Source organism: Priapulus caudatus, unplaced genomic scaffold (genome assembly GCF_000485595.1).
Source record: "Priapulus caudatus unplaced genomic scaffold, Priapulus_caudatus-5.0.1 Scaffold633, whole genome shotgun sequence".
In the NCBI taxonomy this organism is placed as follows: domain Eukaryota; kingdom Metazoa; phylum Priapulida; class Priapulimorpha; order Priapulimorphida; family Priapulidae; genus Priapulus; species Priapulus caudatus.
The window spans coordinates 18,402-35,047 of record NW_014577694.1 but is presented as its reverse complement, the minus strand read 5'-3'; the positions used below and the strand labels follow the sequence as shown (position 1 = coordinate 35,047).

The 16,646-nt window shown below is 45.9% G+C and overlaps 2 protein-coding genes across 2 annotated transcripts in view; one reads left to right on the top strand and one right to left on the bottom strand.

Moving 5' to 3' along the window:
- Positions 1-1,416, top strand: part of LOC106812312 (alkaline phosphatase-like) — a 26,092-nt gene extending 24,676 nt beyond the window's left edge. Inside the window, exons 8-9 of the mRNA XM_014816153.1 lie at positions 535-602; positions 1,231-1,416. Of these exons, the coding sequence (XP_014671639.1) occupies positions 535-602; positions 1,231-1,416 (254 nt within the window). The remainder of the gene's footprint in view (positions 1-534; positions 603-1,230) is intronic.
- Positions 1,417-6,863: 5,447 nt separating this feature from the next.
- Positions 6,864-16,646, bottom strand: part of LOC106812311 (E3 ubiquitin-protein ligase TRIM9-like) — a 17,137-nt gene continuing 7,354 nt past the window's right edge. Inside the window, exons 2-5 of the mRNA XM_014816152.1 lie at positions 16,028-16,167; positions 15,239-15,377; positions 14,437-14,661; positions 6,864-10,835 (exon numbers count right to left, since the gene is read on the bottom strand). Of these exons, the coding sequence (XP_014671638.1) occupies positions 10,510-10,835; positions 14,437-14,661; positions 15,239-15,377; positions 16,028-16,167 (830 nt within the window). The 3' untranslated portion in view covers positions 6,864-10,509. The remainder of the gene's footprint in view (positions 10,836-14,436; positions 14,662-15,238; positions 15,378-16,027; positions 16,168-16,646) is intronic.

The window sequence follows — 16,646 nt, the reverse complement described above, 5'->3', positions numbered from 1 at the left end:
TAATACACAAATAATAAATTGGAAACCAACGGCCACCACGAGTATGATCACGTATGGGATCGCGCCGCTGGTAGATTAAAACAAGCACGATTGTTACAGCGTTGTACCTCGCAGGAGAGGAGGCCAGTGAGAATGCAGAACCGAAGAGAAAGAAAATGTAGCAAAGGACGGGCCTCTCTACGCGTGGTGGCTGCTTAGGTGCACGTGGCCCTGGCTCCGCCCCTCGTTGACGTTTAGTGGAAATTAACGAGCTCACGTACTATAACGTACACTCACGAGGTGGCATATACCAGTAAGCGTCCGCGATTTGTTCACCGTCTACTTCGTTCTAGAAAGGCCTTTTTGCATTTTTTTTCGCCGAAATTCGGCACCTAGATGCAATAATTAGCATTATGCACGGCAAGGTGGATGCCTCGTGGACGTCGAGAAAGCATTAGTAAGATTAAGTAAAATTATTCTTGTTGTGTATTCGTGACATTCCGTCAGGTAGTCACAGCGACCGGTTGGTGTTTTTTGTATGAAATGGTGTTTCAGACAACTTTGCCAGAAATTCGCATCATAGAGCTGGCAAAAGTTTCGAGGGAGCCACAGAGCATGAATCTGTAGTTATTTAACATGAATAAAAGTGTATGTTTTGTGAAGTGCAGTAACAGTGTGAGTATTTTTAATTAATTTCTGTTCGATGCTTATTCAGGCCTGCAGCCTATGGACGGCCTCTACTGTTGTTCAACACCTTTAGTGGAAATTAACGAGCTCACGTATACTCGTGGCCGCCATCATGGCGGCAAATTAATGACCTAATCACGTAACGCTAAGAGATTATGTCAAGTTCTAGCTTGGTCTGGAAACGCATGAGGGAGCTAGGTAAATAGCGTGCCTCCCATTGCATGGTTTTCACCTTTTGTCATAATTATATGATTATATGATTAACATCAGGAGTAGAATAATAGCCGGAATTCCATAATTATCTACTCACTGATAATAAACATCCCAATATATACATTGGGCAAATTCCCGCAATGGCATGCCGTACGTACGCCACTGTGCATGAATTCACAAAAGATAGGTATCTAAGAATGTGGGTTGTAGAGGAGCATTTGATGGCATTTACGTAAAATTATTAGGCGATAGAGACTACACATTGGTAGTAAATAAAACTGATGTTTATTTGCTACCATTTTATCATTGTACTTTTCTCTCTCCTTGCTATTATATGGGATCTTTTTATAGGATCCCAAGGCAAGCATCCGTAAGATAGCCGAATATCTGGGTAGGGAACTCACTGAGGATCAAGTCGACCTGATCGCTGAAGCCACTAGCTTCAAAAAGATGAAAACAAACCCGAAGGCAAACTATGATTGGCTGCCACAAACGATGTACCAGAAACACAGGAAACTTATGCGTAAAGGCGTGTGATGTTGTTGTTATTGTTATTATTGTTGTTGTTTGTTATAATTTAATATTTGTCAATGTTCTTTGTTTGTCGGTTGTTGTTGTTTTTTGTTGATACTATGTGATTGGATTTGTGTTGTATTATTTTATATTACGTACTTTCTCAGAGTGTATATTTCCCGATTGTTATATTAGTAGGGGCTTTGTCATAATTAATCGGTTTACCCGGCGTGTGTTTCTGGGCGTACGTGCGTATTCTGTACTTATTTTTAAAAATAATTCCAGGGAGAAGTCGGAGATTGAAAAAACCACGTTGATGATGAAACTAAGCCAGAAGTTTCATCAAGCGTACAAAATGATGTTTGGTGCCTCTGGATTACAACACGATTTCGAATAGCACTATTTCCGCAGAAAACACACTTTCGTCTATTTTAGAAGTAATTTTTGAAGTCTATTTTTAAACATTATTAGTGTAACGCGCTACAATAGCGTAAATAAATCGAAGACGTCAGCAATCAATTATATGCTGTTTTTCGCAGAAGTACGTGCATATTAATTTTCTGGCAAACAGTGGAAAAGGTGATGATAATTTAAGTGGAATCCTACTTAGCCCACTGTTCTTTCTCTTTTTCCCGTTCTTACAACTTCTTGCTTTTCAATAAGTTTTCAGAAAGACCACCATCCAGTTATACTGCAAAGCATTTATAGCAATAACTGTTCGATAACTGCCTGTATTGGATTCATTATATCCGGATAGAGACGATCAATGTTTTATTATCACCTTTCAACGGTTTTCGTAGCCTAAATTCCGTTGTTTCACTGTTTTATCTGAACTACAACATCACGCTTCACGCACGCACGCAACTACACATACACGCACGCACGGACGCACGTAATTACACATGCACGCACGCACATTCGGACGACGCAAGTACGCATGCGTGACCGCGAACAAATACGGAGCTACGTGGCTGTGTACGCAATCGCTGACAATCTGAAACTCCACATATGCGCAACATACTAATAGTGTATTTTTGTGTAATAATTCCAAATGTGTAATTATTTTTATTGCGAGTGTAAATTCATACTAATTGTAAGGGTATCTCGTGGCCCGTAGTAAATGCCATTCTAAAAAATGTAGTATCGTAGTGTAATTGAACTAAACCCTTTCAAGTGAAATCACAGCGGATAGAAAATCATCCACAAAAACAGACAGATTCTGCACTAAATATTTTTATTAAAACTAAAGACAAGAAATGCAACGAAATAACTAAAAAATACGATGTATGTTTGATTATTATATATATATATATAATATAATATTATATATATATATTATATATTATATATTATATATATATATATAATATGTATATCATACTTTATCGTGAGTCCGCCTCTCATACTCGCTCTCGTCACCCTCCTCCCGCGTCTTCTTCTTCTCCTCGTCCTCTTCTTCTTCTTCTTCGTCTCCTTCTTCTACTTCTTTTTCTTTTTCTTCTTCTTCTTTTGCGTTTTTTCTTCTTCCTCCTTCTCCACCATCGCCCGCAACCACCGCCCCCCCCCGCCCGCCGCGCACCGCCACGCCAAGCCCGCACCAGGCCCGCCACCGGCCCGCACCGGCACGCGCACCGGCCGGCACCACGCCGCCGCACCGCACCGCCACCGCCACGGCCGCATTCAAACCACCAGTGACATGCATTGCCCCTTTTCCAGTAGGCCTATGTGTACAATGTTGAGATAGAAGAAAATCTAGTCAGCACTCCATTTTGCGCGTTTCAAACCGTTTTATTCCTTAACATAATGTAACGGTTTTCTCCCTCTCTCCGATCGCCTAACTGACCGCGTCGACTACTACCCTTGGCCGTGGTATAGTATGGTTGCCGTTGTCGCCGCGCACCCTGACAGGGCCGTTACTCCCCGTCCTTTACCGATTCGATCACTAGGACGCGACGAGGCAGAGGCAGTCAAACACCCGAGCGCCGAGAAGGGGGGGGGGGGGTTCCGGCCGTCCAGTGAGATATACGGAGGGGGGGGGGCGGTCATAAAGTGAGATACGGAGGGGGGGGGTGCCGGTCATGAAGTGAGAAGTGAGAAGTAGGCAGTAACAAGTGGAACTAGAAGTGTTTATTTACTAGATACCCATTGCTTTATCCTCGCGTCACACATCTACCAACACCGCGACAGCGGCACGTTCGCTCTGATCGTCGCGCGCGATTCGACGCGAAAGACCCTCACGCCACCGTAACACGCGAACTAACAATTATTACGTGCTATTTAAACACCAGTGCCTATACACCACAAATACGTTCTACAAATACTACACAATAGACTGTCTAACGAGGGGTGTCACTTTCGGTGGCGCCCCCTGGTGTACAAAATATGTGGAAGCTCGATTCGCGGGGAGAAATGTAAATTCGTTGGGGAAAAACCCGCAAGGGTCAGCGTTAGCTTAATTACAGCATACAGCTACAGCTACGGTACTAGCTACAGCATACAGCTACAGCGACGGTACTGGCTACAGCATACAGCTACAGCTACGGTACTAGCTACAGCATACAGCTACAGCTACGGTACTAGCTACAGCATACAGCTACAGCTACGGTACTGGCTACAGCATACAGCTACAGCTACAGCATACAGCTACAGCTACGGTACTAGCTACAGCATACAGCTACATGCAGCTACAGCTACGGTACTAGCTACACTAATACTAAAGTACGGTAATACACTATATGAATGTATGACATATTTCAAACGCGCTGTAGCCTGTAACCGTACCGTATTTATCTCTACACTGAGGCTACAGACGTACAGTATACGTTCCGTACAGATATTCTACATTACCACACTAGTAGTAGTACTACTACTAGTACCGTACGCGCACTACGAGGCACTCACAATAGCACTATAAATTACAGTACGCGCACGGTTAATTAAACGGTTAATTAAAAACGGACACATTCTAAAACACTGCCGCCATCACTCTCAGGCGTATCTCCTTCTTCGCGCCGTTTTCTTCCTTTGTTCTCCCCTTCCTGGAATCGTCCTCGCGGCTAGCGCCATCTCCCGTGAAATAAACTGCACATCGATGCACGATTCTAAAAGCGAATCTGCTACATTCCCCCCAACTTAAAATTGAAAAGCCCCTGCTCAATTTATACTATCAAATGAAAATAAAACATAGCAGATGACACTTGAACCACTAGAAACAACCGCACATTGTTAATACACACTCCGCTAAGAACGAGGGGCAACCGCCCAGCGGTAAACATCACAAAAGAATGCGCAACTACAAAATAAACTGATCGCGGCACGGGGCGCTTAGTGGGCCCCGGCACTACGCGAAGTTCCTCCCACGCGTCCACGGGCCGGTAGAACATTCGGCGTCGACGGCGATCCTGTAGGCTCCCTGGCCCCCGGGAACTCACTTGCCGACGCTCTGCCGTAGTTCTCACCACGTGCTATGGTCTCGGTCTTGTCACGTGTTACTGTCTCAGTCTCACAATGTGTTACTGTCTCAGTCTCACCACGTGTTCCTGTCTCAGTCTCAGTCTCACCACGTGTTCCTGTCTCAGTCTCAGTCTCACCAAGTGCCACTGTATCACCACGTGCTATGAGTGTTCCACAAAGAGGGAAGAGTCCATGACCCACGGCGACAGGTGGGCTTCGCTTTTTCGCTGTGCGTCTTCTGCCAGCCACCATCTGTGTAGTCAGTCGAGCAGCAATTACGTCGCCGGCGCTCGGGTGACAACACGCAACCCGCTCCTCGGCGGGTCACCGCGGGCAAGGCGATATCTGCCCACACGGGCAGTGGGCGTGACCCCACCACCCGCGTCGATACTCCAGATCGACACGTGCCATCCCCGTCTGCTCCGCTAACACATCCGGCGGTGTCGGAAAGGAGGAGTCGTACCCCCGCGAGTGTGACCATCACTCGCAGGAGACTCACGAGGCGTCATATGCTTCGTCATTTCCTCCTCCCCGCAGACTCGTGCAGTGGTATCTCACCAGCTTCAGCTATCCTAGTGCCACCGTATGTCTCTTCTTCTTCCCTCCCGCTGCCACTCATCTCTCTAGACGTAGTACGCGGGCGGCTGCACCTGCAGCCGGCTACGCGTCATTTGCGCCAAGCCCCGTGGTCGGTAATCATGCTCCATGGCTCCAACGGCCTTGTGCCACCTCGCCGTCTCGTCTGCCATGCCCGCTTTCCCCACTTCATCTCCTTCGCTGTCGGCTGGCGAGGGCGTCAAGTCCACTAGGGGTCGTGCGTCGCACCGTCTCTTGGTCGACAGGCATCTCGCACTCAGCCCCAGCAGTTCCTTGCTCTGCCCCCACCTCCACTTCTGTTACTTCTTCATCGTCTGCATCCGCCGTTTGGGCGGGGCCAACCCGGTTGGCCTCGTCCAGCTTCCCCATCTGGGAGTCGCCCTCGGGGGCACCGTCCTTCCCTTCGGCGGTCCCTCTTCCGTCGCCTGGATCCATCTCAGCGAACCCCCGTCTTTCAGGACGAGGTACGGGCCCGTCCAAGGCCGGCCTAACTTCACATCTTCGGGCGGGTAAAAGTACCACACCCAGGTGTTGGTCGTCAGGGCCGATGGTTGGACGCGCTTGTCGTAGCCTTGCTTCTGGCGTTCCGCCGCACGACCGAGGTTCTTCCTCGCTCGCTCATAGGCGTCACTACCACAAACCAGCAGTGTCGGCAGTATACACAGTATACAGTCGTTCTGCGCTTAGGCTGCTCATTCGCTGTTTAAAGTCTCATTCTCTATTCTTAATTACCAATTACCTTTTGCAGAGTCCGGAATACTGAGCTTTCCATCACTACCTCTGTATCAATTGTTTCTATACCTTCCCTATTATTGAGGAATGATTTCACCGAGTTTTATAGAATTCATAAAATGAGATCTTGCGGGATGTCTGCAGACTTAACTCCTGGTCAAGTAGTCCCCGATTGTAAACCAGTTGATTCGATAGACTTTGCTTGACACCTGGTCGGTTCTTAATCATTATCCATCTGAGAAATAATCCACTTACTCTAATCAGAGGCAGTCGTGGAAGAGTCCCTTATTAGTGGCTCGGCCCTTCATGTCACCATCACCACCACATACTTGTAAATCTTGTTTATCATAACATTGATTAACTACTATTTAACCAATCTGTGATCTCCGGTTTTATTCTGTGGGGCAGCTTCACGTAATGGAGGACTGATCTCTACAGGTTCGCGATTTCCAATCAAGCTTTTCCAGGTTAATGACAAGAGCAACTCGAGAAAAACAAGGCAGGTTTCCTTATGACCAACCTCAATTATTATGGTCAACATTAATTTTATTAAGCAAGTCTTAAAGCACACGTGTGCCAAATCTGGTGCTTTTTATCACAATTTGAGCAATAAATGTGCTAAGAAAGCTCTGCTATAATATATGTCTGGAAAAAGAGCAACAACGTCAAAAATGGAAACAAAGCACAAATTAAAACTCACTCCAATTTTATTCAGAATTGTTGATATATACATGTTGGACAGGACAGGAACAAGCAAATTGGTGGTTTTGATTTTCTCAACCATAAAATTGCGTGAATCTTTCTTCATTTTATTTTTTTAGTTTGCAGAAAAATAGATGATGAGTAGCTGTAAAATGTCGGTGAAAAAACTACAGTTTTGTAGTGACTCTGAACAACAACACTTAATACGATCGTAAACGGCACATTCGTTCTTTATATGTGCTAATATTTATACACATTAAAACTAATTAAAGCATTGATTTGCAAGCCAATGAGTGGGCGAAAGATCTTTACGAACAAAGGCGAATTTTTTCTAGACGAGGAAATAATGAGGCAAACAGAAATCGGTTACATAGCGACTGAAAAAATATAACAACTATATAGAAGGTTACAATAGTCTTATCCTAAATTGAAACAGTACCGAAAAACAACAACAACGGGCGGTTGGCATGAACCAATAAAATAACTTTTGAATGATTTGCATGAGCTCCACAACAGGAAACGCGGATCTCTCTCCAAATTCGTAAACTAACCAAGAATAAGAACAACACTGGTTTCCAACAAAAATACCCCGGGTGCATAATAGCACGTATGATGTTGGTAGTCAGTGCACCAGGACATAATTATGTACCTTTACCAACCATATCCAATACTAGGAAACCGGCCGCAGACGCAAATATGGCGCCACCTATATGCTACCAAAGTAAGAAATAAACACATCGTTCATTGTGGTCTAACCGAAGAGCAGTTCGGTTATTAAAATAACTATACGTCGAATTGCGTGATTTACAGGAAAAGTCCCGTTTTCGGTACGTTTTCCCATCGTTAGAGTTTAAGCTCATGAAAGGAAATCGATTCCTTTGCTTAAATCGTTTTATAAGATTATACGAGAGAATAAATATACAGCGGAACATAAATATATGATGACTTCACGACAGGTTTCAAAAACTAAACATTTCTCTTACACGAGATTATTACATGAAAATAAAAATAAATCACGTGACAACCGTTTCAATGTAATAATTGCTTCACTTAAGACGAAAATGAAAAAAACTCGACTTTCATCAGACACAACTTCTCTGACACATGTGAAACAAACTCTGCTCAGGAGCTCCCAACTAAAAACGCTTCACGTATTTTAAGACGACTATGAAATACGCGAGTATAGGCAATACTAATCAACCGAATATTGCATTAGTCGGCGCACCAATAAAACATGCATGCAGGCTAGCTGTACCGGGTGTATCAGTGTTTTGATTGACGCATAAAAACGGTCGTTTCAATTTGTGTTGTATTTGATTTTTTCGCAAGGACTGACTATGAGGTAGATCGTACAACTACACTGTTGTATCTATTCCGGACAGATTAAATTACTCAACAAGGCTCTGTATGGCAGCATGGAGCGCTGGAGAGGGCTCTGGCAAGCGCATTACTGATTGTAGCTAAGAAATAATAGCCAGGGGACTAAAAGGGGAATTATACCAGCAGGGACCGCTACATAAGCCAATAATAATACCAGTAAAGAACGCTGAAATTATCTTCTAACGACAGCACAGGGAAGCTGCAGAGCTCTCAGATGCCGGCAGTGTTTTCGCCCCTGTTAATTTTCATTGGAGTGAAAAATACCAACAGAATAGCGCTTGTGCCCGCTAAACCAAAAAAACAAACATTTCGTTTCGAAAATAACTGGGGTTACGTCACAAGCCACACGAGGGCGTTCACTTGCCACCAGCGATGAAGAACCGTAGGTGGCTGGCACAATCGCGCAATACGAGGCATCGTCATAAATTCTGCTTCGGCAAAAATATCTGCTCAGCGACGCAAAGGGAGGGATACACAGAGAGGGGAAGAGAGCGAACGAGATAGATAACGGTAGTGAAAGATGGGAACAGACGGAGTGCGAGAGTGAGTGAGTGAGAGAGAGAGAAAGAGAGAGAGAGAGAGAGAAAGAAAGAGAGAGAGAGAGAGAAAGAAAGAGAGAGAGAGAGGGAGAAAGAAAGAGAGAGAGCGAGTCTGTGCCCTGTTTTGCCTTGTTACGTGATTAACTTAATTCTACACAAAACACCTTAAATCAGTTAAACACACACACGCAGGGAGTACGGCACACGTCGTCGTCGTCATCTTATTGCTGTATTTAGTACTCGCCCGCACGAGAATTGGCTGTGCCCTACCCGTCCCTTCCCCGCCCACTTTCCCACGGGGCTCCCGAGGCAGAGATAGTTCTACTTAAATTCATAAAGTTAAATGCATCTTACTATGCGGCCGACGCGCGTAGATGCAAACAAGAGAGATGTACAAACGCTGCTGTTAGCAGTCCCGCAGTGAGATATTGCCATCAGCTGTCGAGGCTGTTAAAACCCTTAACAGATGAGGCGCCCACTAAGCCACCGCCAGGTGGCGCGCGCAACAGCGAGCAATAGCGCGGGCCACACTTCTCACAACATCAAAATAACAACACAACAACACCTGCGCATGCTATAAGTGTGCCTACAGTAATAATATGTAAACCGTAGAGTAAAGAGCGCGCAAGTGCATTATCGTATATGTAAAATGCCTGTCGCTACGGCGCAAAACGAACTCCCTTCGAATTAAGTGTGGTCGAACATAAACTAGGCATGTACACGCTACAGAAAATATCGTAAAATCTCCCCTCGCGTGGGGGTCTGACGCGCCCGCCGCACGCGCAACATTTCCGACAAATATGTACAAGTTTACAAGTGAGGTGGCGACAAGCGTTCGCTGCGTCTTAGCGTACTGCCAAAATCCTACTCCCGTGGGTCACGTCAGCGCGTTCGAACTTTGGCCATTGTTGGTGGCAGTGGGAATAATTATGAGCGCTTGGCTCGTGACGAAAAACGTGCGCCGAGATTCAACGGAAACGCGAACGAATGTCACACACAAGTTTTCATCCGTCCATCTTAAACGACACACAGATGTCGACCTATATCTATCTATCTGCAGGCATCGACAGAACCACCGGTGTAGAGCCCACATTATTTCGGCAGTGAAAGACGCTGACTCTTCACTGTACGAATACCGCATCTCCCTTACTAAGACCCCCCTTCACCCCCACCCCATCCCCGGGCCCACGTATCTTCTATAAATAACTACATACGATTCAGCCCCGTCGGCCAGGGTGACAAAATGACGTCATTGACTCGCCAGCAGTCGGCCGTGTGAACTTGAGATCTTACGCAATACAAGTAGAATCTCGCTCAGTCGAATCGGATCGCTGCCCAACCGATTGCTTCTCGTGACCTCAGTGAAAGGTCAGCAAAAGGTCATCAGCGAGCACCTGTGCTCACGCGCGCGCCCGCTCGACCACCGTGATTCGCGTAGAATACATAGTTTGATTTGCATTTTGCCTGACTCATCCATTATATATACGACGGGTAATTACACCTTCCTCCCTCACCTTTGCTCTCGCTCGTGCCACGAGAATGCTCACCGAGCCGCCGCCCGCCAGGGGGCGCCTAACTCGCGTCATCTCCGCCCACGCGAACCGACCCCGGACTGTCCGTCACAATCCTTCGCGTCAACGTCCCTAATAAGGTCACGACCGGAGGAGGGGGTCAGTTCCGCGTAACGGTGCGCGCGCAAAGGTAGGGGGCGCCACTACTGCATCGTCGAGATCCCAGAGCTCTCCGATCCCTCAGTGTCGGTCGGCGGGTCAAGGCCCGTGTGCATCGTCATCGTGACGTTGCGGTTGAGCGAGATCGCCGGGTAGAAGACGCCGTGCAGGTCGGAGAAGGCGACCGGTCCGTGCGGCTCGTCATTGACGTAGAAGGCGAGCGTGTGTCGCTCAAGGTCGAGCAGCACGCCGACGACGCAGCCGGCGCCACTGTCGACGCCGCCGTCCGTGCGCGCCGAGTGCTGGTTGTTGTGGATGAACCAGCTGCGCTTGCTGTCGATGTACATCGACCAGCCCTTGTCGTCTTTGCCTGCGAAGGGAAGAGCAGTGTTATTATTATTGTTGTTATTATTATTATTGTTACTAAGTACCACATACCACACACCACATACTACGACCACTACCACTACTACTACCATCACCATTACCACTACCACTATTATTATTATTTCCAAAGTGGATCACGGCATTAGCCCGTGGCTTCTGGGTTGACCGTGTCCCAACCTGGGACATAGGGATTCAATCCATAATTTTTCGCAGGATGTGTGCTGTTCCCAGTAGTGCAATTTTCTGCACTTCTTCTTCTTCTTCTTCTTATTATTATTATTACTATTATTATTACTAATTATTATTATTATTATCATCATCATCATCATCATAATCATTATTATTACAATCGCACGCGTGGGCGCGCTTGTGTGCATGTGTGTAAATTGTGAACGCGAACGACACGTAAAGGGTTAGCAATGCAGTTGGAATTGCACTTCCTTTGGCATCCTTCGACAATCAGGTTAATAAATTTAATCAGCAACTAACGTGAACGACCGAGCGAACGTTCGAACGTGCGTACGAACGAACGAGCGAACAAACGAACGAACGATGCGTGGTATTTTACCCGTGCATGGAGATGATGAACGCGAACATGACGCAGCGTTAGATGGGCGTGGTTCAGGGGCGTGGTCATGACAGGCCAGAGATAGTTAACCACGAGCCAGTACTACGGGGCGTGTTGCTGGGGCGTGGATGACTGAGTAGGCGAACGAGTTCGCAAAAATTCGCGCAAAACGATCGCGTTTAATCCGTTTAACGTTTAGACGCGAGTGAAACGAATTAAAGAAAATGGACGGCTGGATGTTAAGCTAACGAGACAGATGCGAGCCACGGCGAGGCAATGTTAACCTTACTGCGGATGCTTGGAACGCGCAACGACACAGCCCGCCAAGACAAGATCTACTGCAAGCACGACTCGGTTGGCAGACTGAGGGTTTATTACGATCCATGACCGAATGAGATTATAATAAATGACCTATCAAAACACGTACGCCCGTTTGTTTGGAATTCCACTGGCATGTTACCAATGTTATCAGAAGGAAGTGAATAGAATTAATTATTGAATATAAATTATATCATCTCTATTAACGTATTCCTGATATCATTACAATCAGCATGGGACGGCACGGGATCGTTATACTTACACTATTATAGTTATGAAGTAGGAGTGCATCAATCTCTTTCTAATCTATCTAATCTCATCCTCTGTCTCGAATCTATCTAATCTCATCCTCTGTCTCGAATCTATCTCATGTCTCTCTATCTAACTATCAATCTGCCTGCCTGCCTGGCTGCTTGCCTGGTTGGCTGGCTGCCTGCCTGCCTGTCTGCCTGTCTGCCATCTATTTATCTATCTATCTATCTATCTATTTATCTATCTAACTATCTATCCATCTATTTATCTTTCTATTTCTAATCGATCTAATATCTATCTATCTGCCCACCTATCTATTAGCGGATGCTGCTAGGATGAAGCCATAGTCACAATATCCTTAATGTGAAACCATAGCCACAGCGTCACAATTCCGTTGTGTAATCGCAGTCACAGCACAGTTGATGTGTTGTCACACTCAGGGCCATCTAGCGGTGTAGGCATTGTCACAGCACTTCCGCTATGCAGTTATAGTCACACTATCCTAGCTACGTAGTCACGGCTACAGCATACTAGCTGTGTAGTCATAGTCGCAGCTTCCTGGCTATACAGCTACCGTCAGAGCAACCTAGCGATAGAGTCATGGTCACAGCGCTCTAGTAGTGTACTGGTCATATTCAAACCATATTAGAGATATCGTCATAGTTACAGCACAGTTACAGCACCCTAGCAGTACAGCCATAGTAACGCCAACTTAGCGGTATAGACATAGTAACACCAACCTAGAGGTGTAGTCATAGTAACACCATCCTAGAGGTATCGTCATAGTAACACCATCCTAGAGGTATCGTCATAGTAACACCATCCTAGAGGTATCGTCATAGTTACGGCATCCTAGCAGTATAGTCATAGTAACACCAACCTAGAGGTGTAGTCATAGTAACACCAACCTAGAGGTGTAGTCATAGTAACACCAACCTAGAGGTGTAGTCATAGTAACAGCATCCTAGCAGTACAGTCATCGTAACACCATCCTAGAGGTGTAGTCATAGTAACAGCACCCTAGCTATATATATAGGGTATGGTCACAAAATCTACGCGTTGTCAACGTTAGGCCGCAGGCTCGTGCGTGCGCATGACTGCTCCTACACCGGCAGCATCCATTCGAGTCATTACGCATATGAATTACTGCGCTAATGACTTTTGCTAATTGCTAATTGCTGATAGTTGTGCCTCGTGGAGGAGATTTTCTGCAGAACAGAGCGCCAGACAGACAGCTGGGACCACTCGAAACAAACAAATATAGCCTTAATATTAATCTTCACATTATCTTTTTTTCGCAGACAATTGACAGAAAGATCGTAAATTTACGAGAATAAAAAAATCCTACCAAATTTTCTCTTGACATTACGATATGCAGGAATCTCGTAACTATCACAGCAGGATGAAAAGAACGCATATGCACTTCAAAATTACAATCATGTTGGTATTGTGTGATATGTATTAGTAAAACATGTTTTTTTAAGAAAAACACGTCGGAAAACTGCCTGTCTGTCGATCGTGTACCAAAACAAGCCATTGTGTTCTTGTTTTTGATATTTTAATTCTTACAATGCAGAATACAAACATGATCATGCGGTTTTATCACCCGATTATGCCGTTATTATATGTGATATTTATATGTGATTAACTATCATAATATGCATATATTCCCATCATGTATTATAAATGTATATGAATTGGAGTTTTGTGATTGGTTTTCATCCAATCGGCAACTTCGTGACAGCAAATCGCCATGTTCTTGTTGACCGTAAGTTTTCCCATATTTGCGATGCGTTTCTTTCAACGATACTCCCCTTTCATAATGTTAGTGGTAAGTATATATGATCTAACCATTAACACTAGTCTTGATTTTACGATGTTTCTGACAATGGGCCCCTGGATGCTATAACGACATATATATATATATATACACACATTTATATATATGTTACCAGGAGTGTATAATATATAGAGTATCTCTATATTATACACTCTTGATTTAACGATATATATCAGGGGTTAATAATGACAAAATTGAATAATGAAATTGAATAATTGAATAATTTAAATAATGACAAATTTGTCATTATTAACCCCTGATATATATAGTGGGTGCACCTGTAGCAGAGCTATATCGCCTGTGTGCGCAGCATGGCTACTGCAGTCGGAAGCGGACATTCACCGCACCGTAATAGAGACGTTACGTAAATACGCGGACCTATTCTCTTGTGGTGCATCGCCAGGCATTTATTTCTCCCGCGCGCAAACATTTCACGGTAACCAATTTCGAAAACCATCTAAATATCCGGTATCCGGCTATATATCCTCGTCCGTGCCATCGTTTGTTTTCTTCCTCGCCTCGTATCTTATTTAATTCTCCACACTTTTCTCTCTCTCTCTCTCTCTCTCTCTCTCTCTCTCTCAATCTCTCACAACCATCGCTCACCTAACATGGCGTCCTTGGTGACGTCGAACCGCGCCACGCCGAAGGCTGGATCGGGATGGTTGTCGTAGCGGTCGATGGTCACCTCCCAGTAGTGGACGCCCTTCGAGAAGCCGATGTTACCGAGTACGACGCGGTCGTCGTAGCTGTTGCACGTCACCGTCTGATTGTCGTTGCTGAACACCAGGTCCGGATGTGAGTCGGTGACGTCCAGCATGAACCAGGCGACTGTGCGGGAGCGAGGGAGAGGAAGAAGTGTGAGTTACTAGAGTGTGGTATATACGCGACGTGGCAGCACTACACAACAACATAATAAAACATACTGCGGGAGGGAGGGAGAGGGAGAAGTGTGATTTACTATACATGGCACGTTTCTCACAGCAGTGATTACATATATATGCACGCCGCTCGAACGCACGTCGGTCAGTCAGTCAGTCAGACTGCGGAAGGGGTAGGAGAGAGCATCAAGGCGGTTTACTACATGGTCGTATATACGCGACGTGGCAGTGGCGCGTTTTTGTTACGGCAGTGTTAACATAGATATACGCACGCTCGTACGCATGTCAGTCGGTCGGTCTGTCCGTTCGTCCGTTGGTCGGTCGGGCGATCGGTCGGTCGGTCAGGCAATCAGTCAGTCAGTCTGTCAGTTACTCGCTCACTCATTCACCCCCTCCCCCAACACACCCACGCACCCCACCCACCGCATCAGTCACCCTGTAATACACGCAGCCCACCCTCTCACCCACCTACCAACGCACCCACCGACCCACACACCCTGTAACACGCTCCACACCGCCCCACTTACCTTCAGCAGTCTGCAGTGCGATGCACTCGCTGTACGGGCCCTCGCCGGCAGAGTTGTACGACTTCACTCGCGCGTTGTACATCGAGTTGAAATGTAGTCCGTCGATAGTACAGATCGTCTCCTTACCGCAGTACACAACCTGTAAGCCACACACACACACACACATGATTATTATTTATTATATTGAGTTTCACGTAATAAATCGTAGGTAAACTATATGGCATAGAAATGCTGAAATTCCTTTGTGTTTCGAGCGAGTCATACTCCTCCGTATTATGACACTCCTGTTATTATCACAGCCCACGCGTTTAATAAAGGTGAGAGCGATGACAAGATGCAATTACACGCCACCCATGTAATGTGCTCATCCTATCATCACCAACTTCGTCACTTCTAATTCCCTGCTGCAGTACCGATCCTGAGCTCGGTTCTTATAAAACCCGCATCGGGTCGGTTGCTATCAACTCTGCATCAGCTCGGTTGAGATAAGGAGAAGTGTTAACGTAGGGACATGTGCGGGTTTGGTTTATTTGGAGGCTCTTTAACACACACGCATGCATACACACGCACGCACACACACGCACACGCACACGCACAAACGCACGCACGCATAAGTTGAGAGAATCTATTATGTTGATTTGTATTGTGTTGACTTCTCCACTACCACATAATTTTCGATTTTATATTAAGAAACCCGTGTCTCGAAAGAGCATTTAAAAATAGAAGTTATCGTATTCCTATTTCTCTGTTCCGCATCCATACCGACAGTTCACACGCAGCGCCACATACCCGGTATGGTCCGTTGTTTCCATCGTCGATCTCCAGCACGTTGCCTTCGACGTAGCTCTGTGAGTGCGGTTGCCAGGCGATGGTGACGCTGTTGTTCTCGGCACTGCATTCCTCAGGTATGATCCCGGGCGCACCAGGAACTGTAACACACGCACAGGTGAAGCCACGATGAAGCTCTACGAATGTCGAATCTCAATACGGATGCAAAGAAGCTGCGCAGCGCGGTTACAGCAGCAAACCACTGCAGCCTGCTTAACGTTAGGTGCAGCCCAGGGTTGCATGGCGACGGCGGCTGCGGTGCAGCACAGTGCAGCCGAGATTGCAGGACATTAATGACTATGTTATGAGGTCACGTCAGGCGGGATATCGAGGAACTTATGAACGAGGCCATCAGAGGTGACAGCTTCGCGCCTGCTAACGTGCGGATTGACGAACGTAGCATCAATATCTCATATAAATGCTATCAAGAATAAATAACCTCAATCGAAAACTAATCGCCTTAAGATTATATACTTTGTGGCAGCATGCGCCATTTCTGGATCGCGCAACATTTGCTAGCGAACACGCAACATATATAATAGTGTGTGAGAGAGAGAGAGCGAGAGAGAGAGAGAGAGAG